The following is a 17,168-nucleotide window of genomic DNA, read 5'->3' on the forward strand; positions in this document are numbered from 1 at the left end:
AATGAAATAATAAACCGAAATCCTGGAGTCTGACGGGGGGACGGGGAAGCAGAGCTTGAGCGCGGGGGACGGGACGGACCCGGAGAAGTGCGCTCGGTGCAATGCAAAAAAACCCCACCAAAAACACGCACACGCACACACCCTCCCCTTCTTGAACGTCCAGGTCTTGCAGAAAGGAGATCATAAAGGAGGGAGGGGGAAGAGGGAGGAGGAGGAGGAGGACGGGAAGAAGAAGAAGGGGGGGGAGAAGAAAGAGATTGATCGTTTTGAATTTTCAAGAGATCATTTTTATTACAGTGGGCGTTTGGAAAGCAGGCTCTGAACATTATCCACAGAGAAAGGGGGTGGAGGGTTGGGAGGGGAGAGAGGGAGGCACAGGCTGCTGCTGCTGCCGCCGCGAGAGGAGCCCGGCGGTTGCGCGCTGCTGCTGCCGCTGCTGCGAAGTGTTTTGCAGCCTTGGGGGGACGCGCGCGCGCACACTCCCGGGCTGGCGCTCGAGCGCACAGGGCTTCTCTTCCTTTGCAAAACTTTCGCCTTGCCATCACCGCGCGCGCCAGGATTTCTTTCCCGCTCCGCTCCTCCTCCTCCTCCGCAGCCGCCGCAGCAACCTTGAACTTTGGCAACGGGGTTTGACAGTACCGTGGTGTATCAACCCCCGCGCCGCGACAGCTTCTCCAAGAGCGATTGCAGATCCGGGAAAGAAAGAAGTGGCGGTGGTGGTGCAAAACGCAGCGCGAGCGAGGGAAGGGAAAAGTCTCGCCAACCCCCCCTCCTCCTTAACTCCTGCTGCATTCCATCCATTCAGCCCCCCCCCCCCGCACACCATCCGGTTTCTCTCTCTCTCCCCCCCCCCAGCCCCAATCCACCAGCAGCAACTGCAGCAGCAGCAGCAGCAGCACCAAGCCGGAGTCTCCGAGACACAAGAGGGTTAAAAAGTGCAGATTGGATTTCACCCCGGGAAATCCAGCGCTCGGAGTGAACTTGAATCTCTTTTGGCTATTTAAGGAGGACTGGGGTTTGTCGGGAACTCGCGGCGCTCCGCGGTCGCTCCTTCTTGATTCCGATTTCGCCCGATGACTCTTAACATGAACAGATGAGACCGTTGCGCTTTTGATACTTTTTCTCTCCGCAGAAGCGCATTCTCAGAGCGAAGTCATGATGTATTCTCCCATCTGTCTCACTCAGGTATATATTAATCGCTTTTTCTTACAAATCCAAAAAAAACCCCCAAAACAAAACACGAAACTTGCGCTCGGCAGGCGGGTGGGTTTGTAGGAGTTGCAAACTGTTCGAGCCGCTCGGGACTTTATGGGGGGGGGGGCTCAACTGTGTTGCATGCGTTTTGTTAAGTTGTGAAATCTTATCTCTTCGAGGTGTGTGTGTGTGCGGGAAGGACGCGGGGCGGAAGAAGGAATGCAATGTTTTATTTTATTTTATTTAAATGCCGGTGTTGTTAAATATTGTTAAATTGTTTCTGGAGGAAATAATCCCAGTGGTTATATATGAGAAAAGTCTATAATGAAAACGTAGGTACGAATCGTATTGATCTAGACCAGAAAATACTATTGCTGCTACCAGCTCTTCTGTTTAGGTATCTCCGTGAAAAAAGGAGAAAGTGTTCCATTATCTTTAATTAACCATTGACAGTGGCAACATAATAGGATCCCATGCTGAATTTTATCATATACTAGTGTATAGCCTTTCCAGTAATGTGAGGTTCGTTGGAAAAGAAAAGAAAAGGTCTCTGAGCAGTAGGAGTTCTCATTTGGCTATCCAGTACATTTTTCCTGCTTTACTTCGGTTTTTTGTAACTTTATAAAGTCGATGTCCAAGGTCAAAAACAAAATTAAACTTTTGCTGTCACTTTTGGCCTGCAGGCTTGCGTATTCTTTTGGATGTTAGAAAGAGTCATTTTATGTACTGCATATAAATTCTACTACTTGGTAGAGCATTTGGACAAATAATGTTTTAAAAAAGTTTTAACTGCAAATAGCTTTGATGCAAAGAAGGTATTTATAGTTTTAACATATGGTGAGTCTTTTGTGATGATTGGCAGGATAAAAGCTTTAGAATAAATAAATAAAAGAAAAAGATTGCAGATTCTGATCCGATATAAATTGCAGCATAGTGCCATGTGAGATGTTAAGGGTCTACAGCATGTAACGTTAGTAACATTATTGTTAAGTGGTCAGAGTATATTTCAGGTAAAATGTGAAGCTCTAGGTCAGTTCTGAACAGTTCTAGTTAAAATCTTAGCAGGGTGCAATTTGAATGGTTTAATCTGCAATTATATGACTAATAGGTGTGGAAAGAAAAGAAGGCTCTGAGTTGTTTAATATTTCTGTGGCATACATTGTGATATAGTTAAATAATTAAGATTTCATTTGACAATTAGAAGCCATTGTGGTTCCAAAGGACTGAGGCATTCACAGCATTGTGAATGAAGATTTAAACAATGATAAGGCTTATTCAGTGATTGGATACAGTCATGTAGCTTTTTGGCTGACACGTTTTTTATTGTTTATATTTTGTTTGGCATCAAAGTGTGATTAACTTGGGGATCTTTTCGGCAAGGGAATGTAAACTTCATTGGTGCAAAACAGGTGGGAAAAGGTGTTGTAAGATATTTGAAACATGTCAAAAAAAAGTCAACATCCCAGCATATAGGTATATTGTAATAGATTTAGACATACAGCATTACCAGATTTTTTTCATTCACTAGGTACTCTGCTGCGTGCAAAATTTGATACTTCCACCTCTGTATTGGGAACATTTGCATAGAAATAAGTTTGGCTACTTTAAGTGGAATTTACTTAAAAAATACAGGAACGTTGCCTTGATTTCATTATTTGGTACTCTGTGCTGATACAAAATATGTATCATAATTTACCTTCAAAGTTGAAACTATAAAAGGCACCTCCAGTTATAATGTATATGTTATGGTTTGTTGTTATTTCCCGCCTATTTGCCTCCTTTCCTGTGTGTGTGTGTTTGTTTGGTTTAGTTTTTTACAATATTTTCACAAATGCTGTTGAGTGAGTTCTATCAGTTGTGTGACATAAGCATCGTTAAATATCACTTTTGGTTTATGCAAGATAAGTAGTTTGTTCAGGTTCAGTTTGTATACAGCCCACTGCTCCGAACAGTTTCATGGCAAACCTAGCAATACATTGTTTTAATACTTCTCGAGTGGTTTAAAGACATACCTCCAAGTTTTGAAATGAAGTTTTGTACGTCCAGCGTTTTTCTAAGTCCTATTTGCTCTGTCAATTTGCAAGTCACTAATTTCTGAATACTGAATGGCATATTGCTGTGCCAAATATACATTTGTGGGGGGGAAATCTAGCAAAAAGGCACCCCAAAACTAGCGTTCCCCCCACACTTGCACAGCGATTGATGTTTGTTGTGGTTGTAGTCCCGACAGTGCTTCATAGAATATCTGTGCACAGTAATCTTAGGAGCTATTGGAGTAAAAAAATTAAGTATGTCTGACTTTTCCTCTTTTTCTTTGAAGTGGAAATGTTAGTGTGTTTTAAGAATGTGATCCGAAGCACACCAACTTTGGATCACACTCAGCTACACTCAGTAGGACAGAACAGTAAGTGAGATGTCAGCTGGAATTTCGTACCTATGAGATCTATATTTGTTATGCAGAATGGAGGATTAGTAATAGAATACTTCCCTCCTCAGTTTTGTACAATTAATAAAAGCTTTTCTTTGCTGAGGTCTGTGGCATAGATGCTAGATGCTTTTTAACGCTCACATTCTAGGAAACTTTTTAATAGTTTGGCTGCATAAGTTGTCCAGCAAACCTAAAGGTTTTGCTATAATTTATTTCTCTTCCTACATTGCTTATGATTCAGTTTAGAACAGAAAAGTCAATTATAGCAGCTTGCATACCTTTAAACATATTGTTATGGAGTCATCTTTTTTTGGGGGGGGGGAATAGTCTCCTACATCTACTAGAAAATGAATCGATGGGAAGGACAGAAGGTGTTATGTGAAAATACTTTTCCATGTTCCTATTCTGGACAGAGAACTTGACCATTTTATACTACAGTTGCAGAATAGATATAAACCATTTTAAATAAACAATTTTTGTACAAACTGTCCATGCATACAAGTTGTCATACAATGCGTACAATGTACAAATTGCCAATGCACGTTAGAACATTTGAAAAGCTTTTTCTAACCGTATCTTCGTTGCAAAATGCAATTATGATCACTGATTATTCATGTTAATTCTTGCCACATGCAATTGCAACATGCATCTTTATTTGCAATGTTTCGTCTGTCAGTACCCTCCGCAAAATACCAACTTTCATAAATGACCCTTTAAACAGTTTTGAGGAGAATGTCTGTGATGTCAGATCTCAGCTGGTTAAACTTTGAGTTGTTTATTTTCAAGCATTTTTTTAAAAAAATATCGCAGGTATATATTGAAGGTTATAGAGTTATTCTATGCTACGACAAAAATGACATGGTTTGGTATTAGGGTTTAATTTTTATTTTATTTAAATAACTGCTGTTCTTACTTCCACTTTCATGACAGTAGATATGTTTCCCCATAGCTTTGCATCCATTATGCTCCTGATTTTAGCAGTTCCTTGCATAGCTGAAATATGCAAAATTTAGGTGTATTGTCTGGACCGAAATAGTAAGTTCCATTGAATTGGATGGGGTTTACTTAAACATGCTTAGAATGGTGCTTTATGGCAATATTTGGTGCGTGCCTAAAAGTCAAGCTGAAGTCCGAGGCTTCACAATTTTCTTGGTAAGATCCACAACACTATACTTGGACTATATCACTGACAGAATAGGGCACTTCCTTGGCGTCAGTGTTACGCGATCTAAAATCTATTTTGCACAGTAATTTTAAAACTACCAGATACCACCGCTTCACTCATCCCTTGCAAATCGGCCTGCTTTGCCACTTTCCTTCTACTGTATATGTATTATTAAAGTCCAGAGTTCTGTAATAGCTGTTTTGCATAGTCAATTCTTTTCTGAAGCAAAGAAATAAACTGTAGTAGTTAACAAAAAGAAAAAGAAAGAAAAAGAAAAAAGCATTGAGATAAGGAAGTCTTATCATGGGCTGTGGTTGCTCTTGAGCTATGCTGCCTTCCCACACAAAGAGCAGTTTGTGGTTTAACTCTTTCCATGGTGTAGCCCTCAAAGTGACAGAAATCTTCAAAACTCTGCAAGGAAACTATGATTCTTTTGCCACTTTGCTTCACTTTATATTGTGATGATTTTTGAGTTTTATACTATCCTTTCTGTCTTAGTTCATTTCCCTCTCTATAGAAGGGGAAGGTTTATGTTTTTAAAAAACCAAACCTGCAGTAATTCGGAAGACCTCTGTTTTCTTTACTTCTAAAAATGCAAGGCCTTAGTATAAAGAACATTAAGTAACAAAAATACAAGCATAGCTTTATTTGTTAAGTACTAAACTCCTTGGGTTGAGAACCAGCAGCTTGCACAATCTATGCAGTAATTATAAAAGCAGTAAAATATACTCAATCTTTTAATCTAATGTGCACCTGCATCCTATATATATATATATATTGTATATAAAATAGTTCATTTAAATCAGTTTGACCTGCTTTCAAATTTAACATGTGTTACTACCAGTGTGTATTAATATTTTGCCCTTCTGAAAAATACAATTTGAATTTCTAAGGGAACAATTGTAGCATCAGCATTATATTCCTTGTAACATGACTTCGGCATTTAGTTTGAAAGTACATTGAGTGATTTTTAAAAAAATTAAAAACAGTCTAAGAAAAAAAACACGCCTTTAAAACCACTCAGAAATGCATATACCAAAGGCTGGGAAGCAATAATATTCCCCTTATTTTGGCACAGTTTTCTTTCAAAACCATACAGCAACTTGCCATGTGTGTTTAGGCTGTTTTGGTTACAAAACAATTACATACATGACAGAAAGAAATGTCTATAAGATACAACCTTGAGGTGAGCATCTTCCGCTTCACAAAGTAACATAATTGCTGAAAGTAATGAATAGAATCTAAATTGCAATAAATATCAAAATTAGGAAAACAATGTATGAATCTTTATCCATAGCCTGATGATAGGAAGAGCTCTCTAGAACTATAAATAAATAACATGTATTTTAGAAAAGCAGGATTTACCCAACGATGCAGTGTGAATGTCACTGTGCCACAGACTGCTGAAGCACAAAGAATGCAAAGTTTGTGCCAAGTTGTCCATTTTCATTGTACGCCTGAGATAGATTTTTTTTTGGGGGGGGGAGGCCCAAATAGTTGCCACATACTCGTGACCAGCTAACAAATTAACTAACACTGTAAGGCTTTGAACCCCCCCCCCCCACAGTAAAGTGGAGCAAAATTGCTGGGACAGCAATAATGATGCGATTTTAATTCTTAAGTGCGTCAAGTTTTGTTTCACAAAGTTATGAAAGGAAAGGTAGAATTGTGCAGTGCATAAAACTTAAGTGGTTGGGCTCTTGTTGTACATGATGTTCCTTCTTGCCTCCTTTCCTTAATTTCCCCATGTTTTCCGAAGGCATCATCAGCGCTGGAATGACCCTGTTTCAGCGCTGGAATGTTGGGCGATTGATAAGAGAATGGATCAAATTTTATGAGCGCATGCTCTTTGCTGAGCTATCAGTCTCGCGCCGACAACATGCTCCAAAAGTGGGAAGTGTATAGCACCACACTTATCACGCATACGCTTTGTGTTCCTGTGCCACGGGGAAGAGAAATGTGTGGTGGAATTCACACCTACGTTCTTAAGGGTTCTGTTGGGATGTCTTAGCAAAAATGGTACTGTGGCTTGTCGCACATCTGAACTGCAAATGTTAGAAGCCACTTACTGCTCTATTTTATTTTAAGAAGCAGTTATATTTGAGTTGTCATTTGGGGACCAAAGATGAAGGGGTGTGTGCGTTGGGGGGGGGGGAATCTGATGCAAACCAAAACTCCATGCGAATTCCAGAAATTAAATGTGGAAGTATTTTTGGAGCAGTTATTTATATTTTTTTGGAAGTTGGAAGTGTGGTTAAATAAAACAAAAAGGGCCTAGCGCTCATGGTATTAAAGCCTCTTTTTTATTTTTATTCATTTTTTACTTTAGAAATGGAGGGGAGGGAACTGTTGCTCTTGCCTTCACCGTGCAAACAGAACTGATCTTTCTGTTTTCTCTCTCGCCCCTACCTCACCCTGTTCTTCTCCCAACAGGATGAATTTCACCCATTCATTGAGGCACTTCTCCCACACGTCCGTGCAATCGCTTACACTTGGTTCAACCTTCAGGCTCGAAAACGCAAGTACTTTAAGAAACATGAAAAGCGAATGTCAAAGGACGAGGAAAGAGCGGTCAAGGATGAGCTACTTAGTGAAAAGCCTGAAATTAAACAGAAGTGGGCTTCCAGGCTTCTTGCCAAGCTGCGCAAAGATATCCGCCAAGAGTACCGGGAGGATTTTGTGCTAACTGTTACCGGGAAGAAGCACCCGTGCTGTGTGTTGTCCAATCCTGACCAGAAGGGTAAGATTAGGAGAATCGACTGCCTGCGACAGGCAGACAAAGTCTGGCGTCTGGATCTAGTCATGGTGATCCTCTTTAAAGGTATCCCTTTGGAAAGTACGGACGGAGAGCGGCTCATGAAATCCCCCCATTGCACAAATCCAGCACTTTGTGTCCAGCCACATCATATAACAGTATCGGTCAAGGAGCTTGATTTGTTTCTGGCATACTACGTCCAGGATCAAGGTAGGTTCCCTTCCGTGTATGAATATGTTGAACCCTTTTAGATCTTTCTCCTTTAAGCCAAAGAATATGCACAAACATATATATATATATATCCCTGCATACATGTACACAGGTGCATGCTAATTTGCATATTTGTACATTTAAGTGGCATGCATGTCTGATAACGTTGGTAAATCTATTGATACGAGCAAATGAGCAAAAGCTATATGCACTTATTTAAACATATTCATATCTGTTTATTTCAAATCTTGCCTCCTATCTCTTTCATGGTTTTAGCAAGGAAACGCTCTAACCACTACAAAAAAGATTCAGTTTTAGAGTATGGCCTATGTAGCATCTATATATTAATATGCACTAAGAGTGCTCGTTGTATGAACATCTCGTGTTCTTCAAGGCACAATTGGTGTTCGTAGCTTGGTCTTCCTCCAAATATTTCTGAAAATTATAATTTCCATAACATACACAAACTTTAAAAATGTTGCTTCAATATGGAAATGTGAAGTTACATTAAAATGTAACAAAACACATAAGCAGTCGCTATCGGAACTGTTTGCATACTTAGATTATTGCTTTCCATTTTACATATTTTCGGTAATAAATCCCAGGTAAATGAATGTTTTGTTTTCAAGTCGTACAACAGACATGTTTTGAGAAGAGAACCTACATCCCATAATGTTTGGAGATGGTGGCTTTTTGCATAAATCGGCCTGGTGTTGGAAGGAAGTTAAAAGAAAGACAGTCAGGAGGCCATATTTTTGGTCCAAGTATAAAAGAAGGATATGTTATGTAACTCAATGATGAAATTAAAAGTAAATAAAATGGGTGGTGGTGGTTTGGCCTGTGATTTTCACCTACAATTTAAAATACTTCGAAAATTGAATGTTCTGGTTCAGTTTCCATGTTTCCATTCTGGTCTGCCAGGCTTAGTACTAACCTCACATGGAATCGTTATATAATAAAATATGATTAAGTATCTATTGTAGGATTAATGTGTACTAATGAAAATACTTTCCTGTTCTCATTTCTAGCAGTAAGAAACATAAAGAGAATTAAGGGCCCCAATTCAGAGCAACTTCAATTGATAAAAGTCCCATTGAAATAACTGGACTTAAGTTACCTCCGATTTCAATCCCATTGGTTTCAATGCGTTTTAAAGACAGTAAAATAAAAAAATTCCTTCAGTAGCACCTTAAAGACCAACTAAGTTTTTATTTTGGTATGAGCTTTCGTGTGCATGCACACTTCTTCAGATACAGTGAAATGTTTTAAAGACAGTTAGCTTCCTTCCAGTTGTGGCCCAGCTGTTTAGCTGTGATTTTCACCTGAAGATTATGATACAATCCTATGCAGGGTTGCAAAAGAGTAAACATCTTTAGGATTGTGCTGCAAATTAATCTTGGAAGAAGGAGGAAATAAGCTATGGTGTTTTCATATGCATTTTGTTATATATATGCTAACACAAATGCATTGTGTTAAAAATGGTTTGGGGTTTTTTTTGCACCTCAAAAGTGGTTTTTAAGGAAGGCTATAACCAGGTGATGTTTGCATCACTGGAAAGACAAATGCAGACTTTCTGCAAATGTAGCTATAGCATCTATTGTACCTGCCTATCTGTTCTTCTTTCTTAAGATGCTGTGCTTTGAAGTTGATACATATTCCCCTTGAACTGAGAGCAGGGTTGGGATGGAAGACACCATTTTGCTAGTGATACCTAGTAGATGTTTTCAGTTTTCACTAAATAAGCCTGAAACACGCAATCATTGTGAATTTTTCAGCCTTTCTGCAGTTACTGCGAAAAATAACAGTGGATGTAAAGTTGGTACATATCTTTGCACCAATTCACCTTGGGGAGAACATTCCATTCATTGCATACTATGTGTCTTCTTTATATGCTATCAGGGTTTTGTTTTGTTTTTTTTGTGGGAGGGAGAGAAATCTGCTAAACGACTAGTATTTCTATGCTTGGAATAATATGTCCTTAGCTGTTTTCCTTTATATATATAAAAGATTCTTTTTCTTTCTTTTTAAAATTGTTCTCAGAATAGTCCGCGCTCTCAATCTCATTTCTGTGTTTTGCCAGGCAAGGCACCAAGGGCTGCTAGGCTTGCAAAAGGTATAAGCACAATGTCAGTCAGAGTAATGATCTCTTTTATAGCGGATTGGTCTTCTATTTTGGTATATGAAAAATCTATTTGGTAATGCCTCATCAATAAGGCGTAGCAATCAAATCAGTTTGTTGGACAGGGTGGGTTTTTTTTTTTTAAAAAAAGACAAAGTTCTTAAATGAATGAAAGGATAAAATAAGGCGCATGTTTAAATGTTGGCGAAAAGCATGTGGAAGAACAGTCTGAGTGCCAGTAATGGTTGCCAGTGGCACCAAGATTGGCATCGAACCCTCTTTGTTTAGCCTAGAATGCCTGTGATTTGTTGGTTGGCATCCGCATTGCAGAGCAGAGAGCAATGTTACAATATATTGAGAATTTCCTGATCTAGAAATGCCAGTCCCTTTTTTTGTGTGTGCTTTGACAAAGAGGATTTCTTCTACTTGCGACCCAGATCTGTACTGGAAGAAGAAATATAGACCAGTCTATCAAGTTTTTTTGTCATTGACTAGCTTTATCTGACTCTCCTTCCCAGCCATTTCTCTCAAAACTCTGCCTCTCTCTCTCCCTCACTTCCTTTTTCGTTTTTTCGCTATGGGTCTACTCTTAGAATTTGCAGGACACAAGCGAAATTAAACGTTACTTGATATGCTTGCTTGCGTTCGTACCACTTTTATGGGGAAACAAATGAGGATAAAATGATTTCCTAGTCCACAGGTGTTCGAAACACGCAGCACGGAATAAATACTTAATTTTTTTATTAAAGAAAGGTTTCCCCCCTTGTTCTAGTGTTCCTTGGATTCATCTTAATGTTAAATGTTGTGAAAGCTATATATTGCTTGAAGGAAACAGGTTCCGTGGGCTTGTTTCTGATGTTTGGTTCAGGCTGTGTTTCAGTCCATAAAATCATTTGGTAGTATTTGATTCAATCAGTGCAGCCCTTGTGCTGTGTTCCGTTTCTACATGAACCGCCATTTTGTTTGTCAAGTGCCGGCAGAGTGGGGGGAGGATAAAGCAGACAATGTGCTTGATGCCAATAATGGTTGCCAGTGGCACCGAGGTTGGCATCAAACCCTCTTTGTCTAGTTGCTGAATGCCTTTGATTCGTTGGTTGGCATCTGCATTGCAGTGGGCACATTGGAAAGTTTTTTTGACAATCGCTGAATGAAAGCTGTTGTATTTGTTTGCCGCAGTAGAACTTCAGATAATAGAAACCCTTCGTCTAATAGATAACTCTTCCCCCCCCAGTTCTGTAGTAGCAGATTGTTAAAGTTCCAGTTCTTTCTCCCCCGAAGCACACTTTTTTGTTTGTATTTCTCTTCTACAGAATTTAATTCTTCCGTTGTCTGCTATACTTTTGACACTCAAAATACATTGCATGGCATTATTATACATACTGTAAGCTGTATTGTACAGCTTGAAATTATCGATGTGCTCAGTTTATCTTTTGTTGGTCTGTGCGCGAAATAAAGTTTGATACTGATACTGATGACTAAAAACAATGACATCATCTATATCTATCTATCATCTATCTTTCTAAGCTTGTGTAGGTCTTGGTATGTGCCACATAATTGCCACATGTTTTTCGTTCTGGTTATATTACACTGTTCCTATTTTCGCACATTGTTTAAAAGTAAGATATGAAGAGAGTTGTGAAAAAGCTTTCATTTCCAAACTAAGAGTTCAGCAGAAACTCGCCAGACTTTCCAACAAATAGAAGTAGTTCTGCCAAGTGTGTTTACTTCTGATGCACTTGAATGTCCAGATTTTAAAACCTCAAAATACCGTTCTGTTTAGCTGCACGGGTTGGCTAGCGGAGACCAGTGAAAAGGCCAAGTCATTTCTGTTGATGTTTCCTAGATGGTTAGCATTAATACTGTTTTCTGACTAACCACCATTATCTTGTTAATTAGTAAGATGGATTAGCAGTTCTACCCAAAGGGCTGCACTAAAGGAAGTCTGGCTTGCGTGAGCCCCTGAATCGCCAGACTGTGTCCTGTCTGGTATTAAAAAAGGGAGGGGAAGAGGGTGATTGCTGGGGGGGGGGGGAGAGAATGGTGGACCGAGGAACTGCACAGACAGCAACTCTTCTGGGTTGGCAAGCTACTTCAACATTATCTTGGAGGAGTGGCAGTACCTGACAGCATAAAGGCATTTTTTCCTGACCATTTTACTCAGAGCTGAAGTTTCAGCGGCATACAAGTTTTGCATTAACTCGCCCTTCGCTGGTATTCAGTCTTGCTTATTCAACGGTGCTTATTCAAAACTTAGCGAACTCTGAGTTTAATGAGATTTGCTTCCAGGAGCTGTGGTCTAAACCACTGAGCCTTTTGGGCTTGCTGATCAGAAGGTTGACGGTTTGAATCCCTGCGACGGGGTGAGCTCCCGTTGCTCAGTCCCAGCTCCTGCCAACCTAGCAGTTTGAAAGCACGCCAATAAGTGCAAGTAGATAAATAGGTACTGCTGTGGCAGGAAGGTAAATGGCGTTTCCGTGTGCTCTGCTGGTTTCGGTGTTATGTTGTACCAGAAGCGGCTTAGTCCTGCTGGCCACATGACCTGGAAAAACTGTTTTTGGACAAATGCCGGCTCCCTCAGCCTGTAAAGCGAGATGAGCGCCACAACCCCAGAGTTGTCTGCGACTGGACTTAACTGTCCAGGGGTCCTTTTTAAGTGACCAGTAGATTGCTGCGAAATTGGCAGCATCTTTGGAAAACCCAGGCAATACAGTTATCTATGTTTTGTTTTGGGCATTTCTTTTTGGGAATCGCATTTTAAAAAATAAATTTGGCTTGACAATGAGTGTGAAGTGAAACAAAACTTTTTAAACCCAATGCAGTCTTCAAAATAGTGGCGGGTAACCTATGGCTCTCAGAAGGTTATTGCACTGCAGCTCTCATTTTCCATGACCATTGGCCATGCTAGTTGGGGCTGATTCCAACATGGAAAACCATAGTCTACCTCCCTCCCACTTGTAGACACAGTACTTGAACACAGCACCATTATTGTAAAGGGCTTGATTCCAAACTTCACTGCAATGCCCAAACATAGATCAGATCACACATTTCAGAAGTTCACAACAGAGTAAGGTTGCATGGGTAGATATCGGCTAAGACATTGGCCCAGCCACTGATATCCCCCTGTGTTCCATTTCTGAAGAGCCGTGTGGGCTCAATCGTTCATGCAGTTGTTGTCCTGAGCCACAGGACTAGGCAAGCAAGTAAGCAAGTAAGTGGGCTGAGTCTGCTTCTGCTGTCACCATCATCACAGTGTCCTCGGCGTTGAAGGCAAGGCTGACATGCCTAGATGACCATCTGATCTGGTCTCAGCCACCACTCCTGAGCATGGGAAGCAAAGTTAAAAGGTATAGGACCCCTGAACGGTTAAGTCCAGTCAAAGGCGACTGGGGTTGCGGAACTCATTTTGCTTTCAAGCCGAGGGAGCTGGCATTTGTCCACAGACAGCTTTCCGGGTCATGTGGCCAGCAGGACTAAACCACTTCTGGCGCAATGGAATCCCATGACGGAAACCAGAGCGCACAGAAATGCCGTTTGCCTTCCCGCCACAGTGGTACCTATTTATCTACTTGCGCGGTTGGCAGGAGCTGGGACAGAGCAATGGGAGCTCACCCTGTCACGGGGATTCGAACTGCTGACCGTCTGATCAGCAAGCCCAAGAGGCTCAGTGGTTTAGACCACAGCACCACCCGTGTCCTATATTAATAATAATAGTAAGATGAACAGTAAAAGCATAAAAACACATAAAATGAAAGTATCTTAAAGATAATCAATTGCATATTGAATGTTGGGGTGCAGTGGTACCTACTTATCTACTTGCACTGCTGTGCTTTCCAACTGCTAGGTAGGTGGGAGCTGGGACAGAGCAACGGGAGCTCACCCCGTCGCAGGGATTCGAAGCACCGACTTTACGATCTGCAAGCCCAAGAGGCTCAGTGGTTTAGACCACAGTGCCATAGGATGGGAAGTAGCTAGACTGGTGGCTGGGAGCAGCCACTGGGACCATAAAACACCAGTCCTGAATGATCTTCATTGGCTCCCGGTACGTTTCCGAATACAATTCAAAGTGTCAGTGATGAGCTTTAAAGCCCTCAACGGTCTTGGCCCTGTATGCCTGAAGGTGCATCTCTACCCACATTGCTCAGCCTGGACACTGAGGTCCTCATCCAAGGGTTTTCTTCCGCTTCCCTCGCTGCGAGAAGCGGTTACAGGAAACCAGGCAGAGGGCCTTCTTGGTAGTGGTGCCCTCCCTGTGAAACTCCCTCCCTTCAAGTGTCAAGGAGATAAAGAACTATGTTGTTGTTTAGTCGTTTAGTCGTGTCCGACTCTTCGTGACCCCATGGACCATAGCACGCCAGACACTCCTGTCTTGCACTGCCTCCCGCAGTTTGGTCAAACTCATGTTCGTAGCTTCGAGAACACTGTCCAACCATCTTGTCCTCTGTCGTCCCCTTCTCCTAGTGCCCTCAATCTTTCCCAACATCAGGGTCTTTTCCAGGGAGTCTTCTCTTCTCATGAGGTGGCCAAAATATTGGAGCCTCAGCTTCACGATCTCTCCTTCCAGTGAGCACTCAGCGCTGATTTCCTTAAGAATGGATAGGTTTGATCTTCTTGCAGTCCATGGGACTCTCAAGAGTCTCCTCCAGCACCATAATTCAAAAGCATCAATTCTTCGATGATCAGCCTTCTTTATGGTCCAGCTCTCACTTCCATACATCACTACTGGGAAAACCATAGCTTTAACTATACGGACCTTTGTAGGCAAGGTGATGTCTCTCCTTTTTAAAATGCTGTCTAGGTTTGTCATTGCTTTTCTCCCAAGAAGCTATACCCCAAGAAGCTATATATAAAGAACTATACTGTACAACTTTTGGAAGACATCTGAAGGCAGCCCTGTATTGGGAAGTTTTTAATGCTTGATGTTTTACTATGTTTTTATATAAGCTGTAAGTTGCCCAGAGTGGCTGGGGAAACCCAGCCAGATGGGTGGGGTATATATTATTATTATTATTATTATTATTATTATTATTATTAGGAGAAACCAAAAGTTGCAGGTCATTCACCATGCTGAATGGAGAGACCATGCAGTTCCATCTCTGGTAACCTGATTGAGTGACTGCTGGTGACATTTGATAGAGGAGTTTAATGGAGCTGGTCTTTCAGCAACTAAGAAATATGTGTTTCCAAGGAACATATATTGATTTTGCTTCCTGCTCCAGAGGATGCTTAGGGTCAAACTACACATAATGTTAAATGCATCTACATGCAGATTTCCCCCCCTAAAAAAAATGCAAGTTGCATCAGCAGGGGGGGGGGGTGGTGTTTGCTGATAATTAGTAGGATCAGAGAAGGCACCGAGAGGGAACTTGGCGCCAGTGCCAAATTCGCTCTCAATACAAATAAGGGGAGGGGAGGGTTAAATTTCATGCCTGCTCTGATGCTGTTAATTATCAGCCCCTCCAAGCTGATGCAATTTGCATTTAAACCCCCCCTGTATGTTAAATGAAAATATGTATTTAAAGCATCAAGTTTGGCCCTTAGTTCTTGAGATATCTAACGGTGTCAGTCCAATCAACTCTGTAGACAAGATGCATCTTATTCCCTTTGCATTTGAAATACGATGTGTGCTACACAGTTGCATTCTGAATAATTCGATAATTTTTAGAATGCTGCATAACTTTTTTTTTCTTCCATAAATGGGAAGCGTGATATGATGGTGAACACACAGATAGGGAGTTACGGCCCACGCTAGATCGCTTGTGCCATGCACACATATCTGCGAGCATGCGCCGTTCGTATTTTATGCATTCATCTAAGAAACACGACAACAAATTGGCCCCAAATAATTGTGACAAGGCATTCGAGGGATGACCTGGCCCTTTCAAGATCTGCATTTGCAGGAAGTTCAAAGCACTCCCTCTACTATGAATATGGGCACGCACATGCAGATTTCTTAATTTGGAGGAGGGACTAGACGATACCGATTTTTGGACAGTAATACAATACTGCGAATTTTGAAAAATTCACATTTTAAAAAAAATGTTAGCAGCTTGCATAGTCTGAGTACAATCTTATGCTCATTCCATGTACTTAAAGACAGTGGGGCTAAACAGACATAACTGCAAGTGGGTGAAGGTTTTAAGGGTTCATTAGACAAGTCAGGCTGTCATCTTTAGTGGCTTGAAAGCTATGATACGAAGAAACAATTTGCATAATTGTGTTTTGAAAGGAAGAAGACTGTTTATACGGAATGGCTTAGATCCAGAGATGCCTTGCATGAGCGGAATAGTACTTCTGCTTGCACAGGGTGTAGTCCTCTGATGTTCACATCTTGCAGACCCCTGGGCCCCTTTCCATGCTTTTCCAGAGGGGTACAGCGGGGTTTAGCGGAGGGGAGGGAGGGGCCAGGAAAAGCCCGTTGCAGAGCTTGAATTCTACTCGGTCTTCTCTGGATCCAGTCCAATGTGGCGTGGGTGGTGCTGTGGTCTAAACCACTGAGCCTCTTGGGCTTTGCCGATCAGAAGGTCAGCGGTTTGAATCCCGCAACGGGGTGAGCTCCCATTGCTCTGTCCCAGCTCCTGCCAACCTAGCAGTTCGAAAGCACGTCAAAAAGTGCAAGTAGATAAATAGGTACCGTACCTCTGTGGCAGGAAGGTAAATGGGGTTTCCGTGCGCTCTGGTTTCCATCAGGGTGTCCCGTTGCGCCAGAAGCGGTTTAGTCCTGCTGGCCACATGACCCGGAAAGCTGTCCGTGGACAAATGCCGGCTCCGTCGGCCTGAAAACAAGATGAGTGCCATAACACCATAGTTGCCTTTGGCTGGACTTAACTGTCAGAGGTCCCTTAGCCTTTTATTTTTGTGTGTGAGGACAGTAAGAATTTCGATGGGTAGCAGAATCTGCACACTTACTAAGAGGTAAATCTAACTTAATTCAGCGGACCTTACTTTTGATAAGTTATGCACTGTTAACACTATAATCCGAAAATACCTACTAGTTAGTAAGCACTACCAGACACAATGGGACTTATTTTAGAGTAAACTTGCATAGGATTGTGGCCATGCTTTATCCTACTTTTGGTGTTGAAATTAATGGCAGATCTCCACCCAATTCTGCCAACCCTCCATATGATTTTGTTGCATATTCAGACTTTACACAGAATTGAATTGAAATAATTGCATTTTAATTATTTATTTAAGTAAGTGGGAGGGAGGAATGTCAGAGGTATAGCACTGATATCTTACGTTTAGTCTATTCTTTTGAAGTTTAGTAATAAAACTTTTTTTTTAATGAAGTATGTGA

The 17,168-nt window shown here is 41.3% G+C and overlaps 1 protein-coding gene across 12 annotated transcripts in view; it reads left to right on the top strand.

The window, feature by feature from the left end:
* Nucleotides 1-17,168, top strand: part of NFIB (nuclear factor I B) — a 204,859-nt gene that overhangs the window by 9,798 nt on the left and 177,893 nt on the right. For 6 of the 12 annotated variants that reach the window (XM_035140573.3, XM_035140575.3, XM_035140579.3 and 3 more), the window contains exons 1-2: nt 1,031-1,185; nt 7,221-7,752. In XM_035140573.3, coding sequence (XP_034996464.3) covers nt 1,156-1,185; nt 7,221-7,752 — 562 coding nt within the window. In that variant the 5' untranslated portion in view covers nt 1,031-1,155. Of the gene's footprint in view, nt 1-1,030; nt 1,186-7,220; nt 7,753-17,168 lie in introns of those variants that run through there. The other 6 variants (XM_035140574.3, XM_088658444.1, XM_088658447.1 and 3 more) reach the window with 1 other exon arrangement.

Source organism: Zootoca vivipara, chromosome 15, assembly GCF_965207765.1.
Source record: "Zootoca vivipara chromosome 15, rZooViv2.hap1.1, whole genome shotgun sequence".
In the NCBI taxonomy this organism is placed as follows: domain Eukaryota; kingdom Metazoa; phylum Chordata; class Lepidosauria; order Squamata; family Lacertidae; genus Zootoca; species Zootoca vivipara.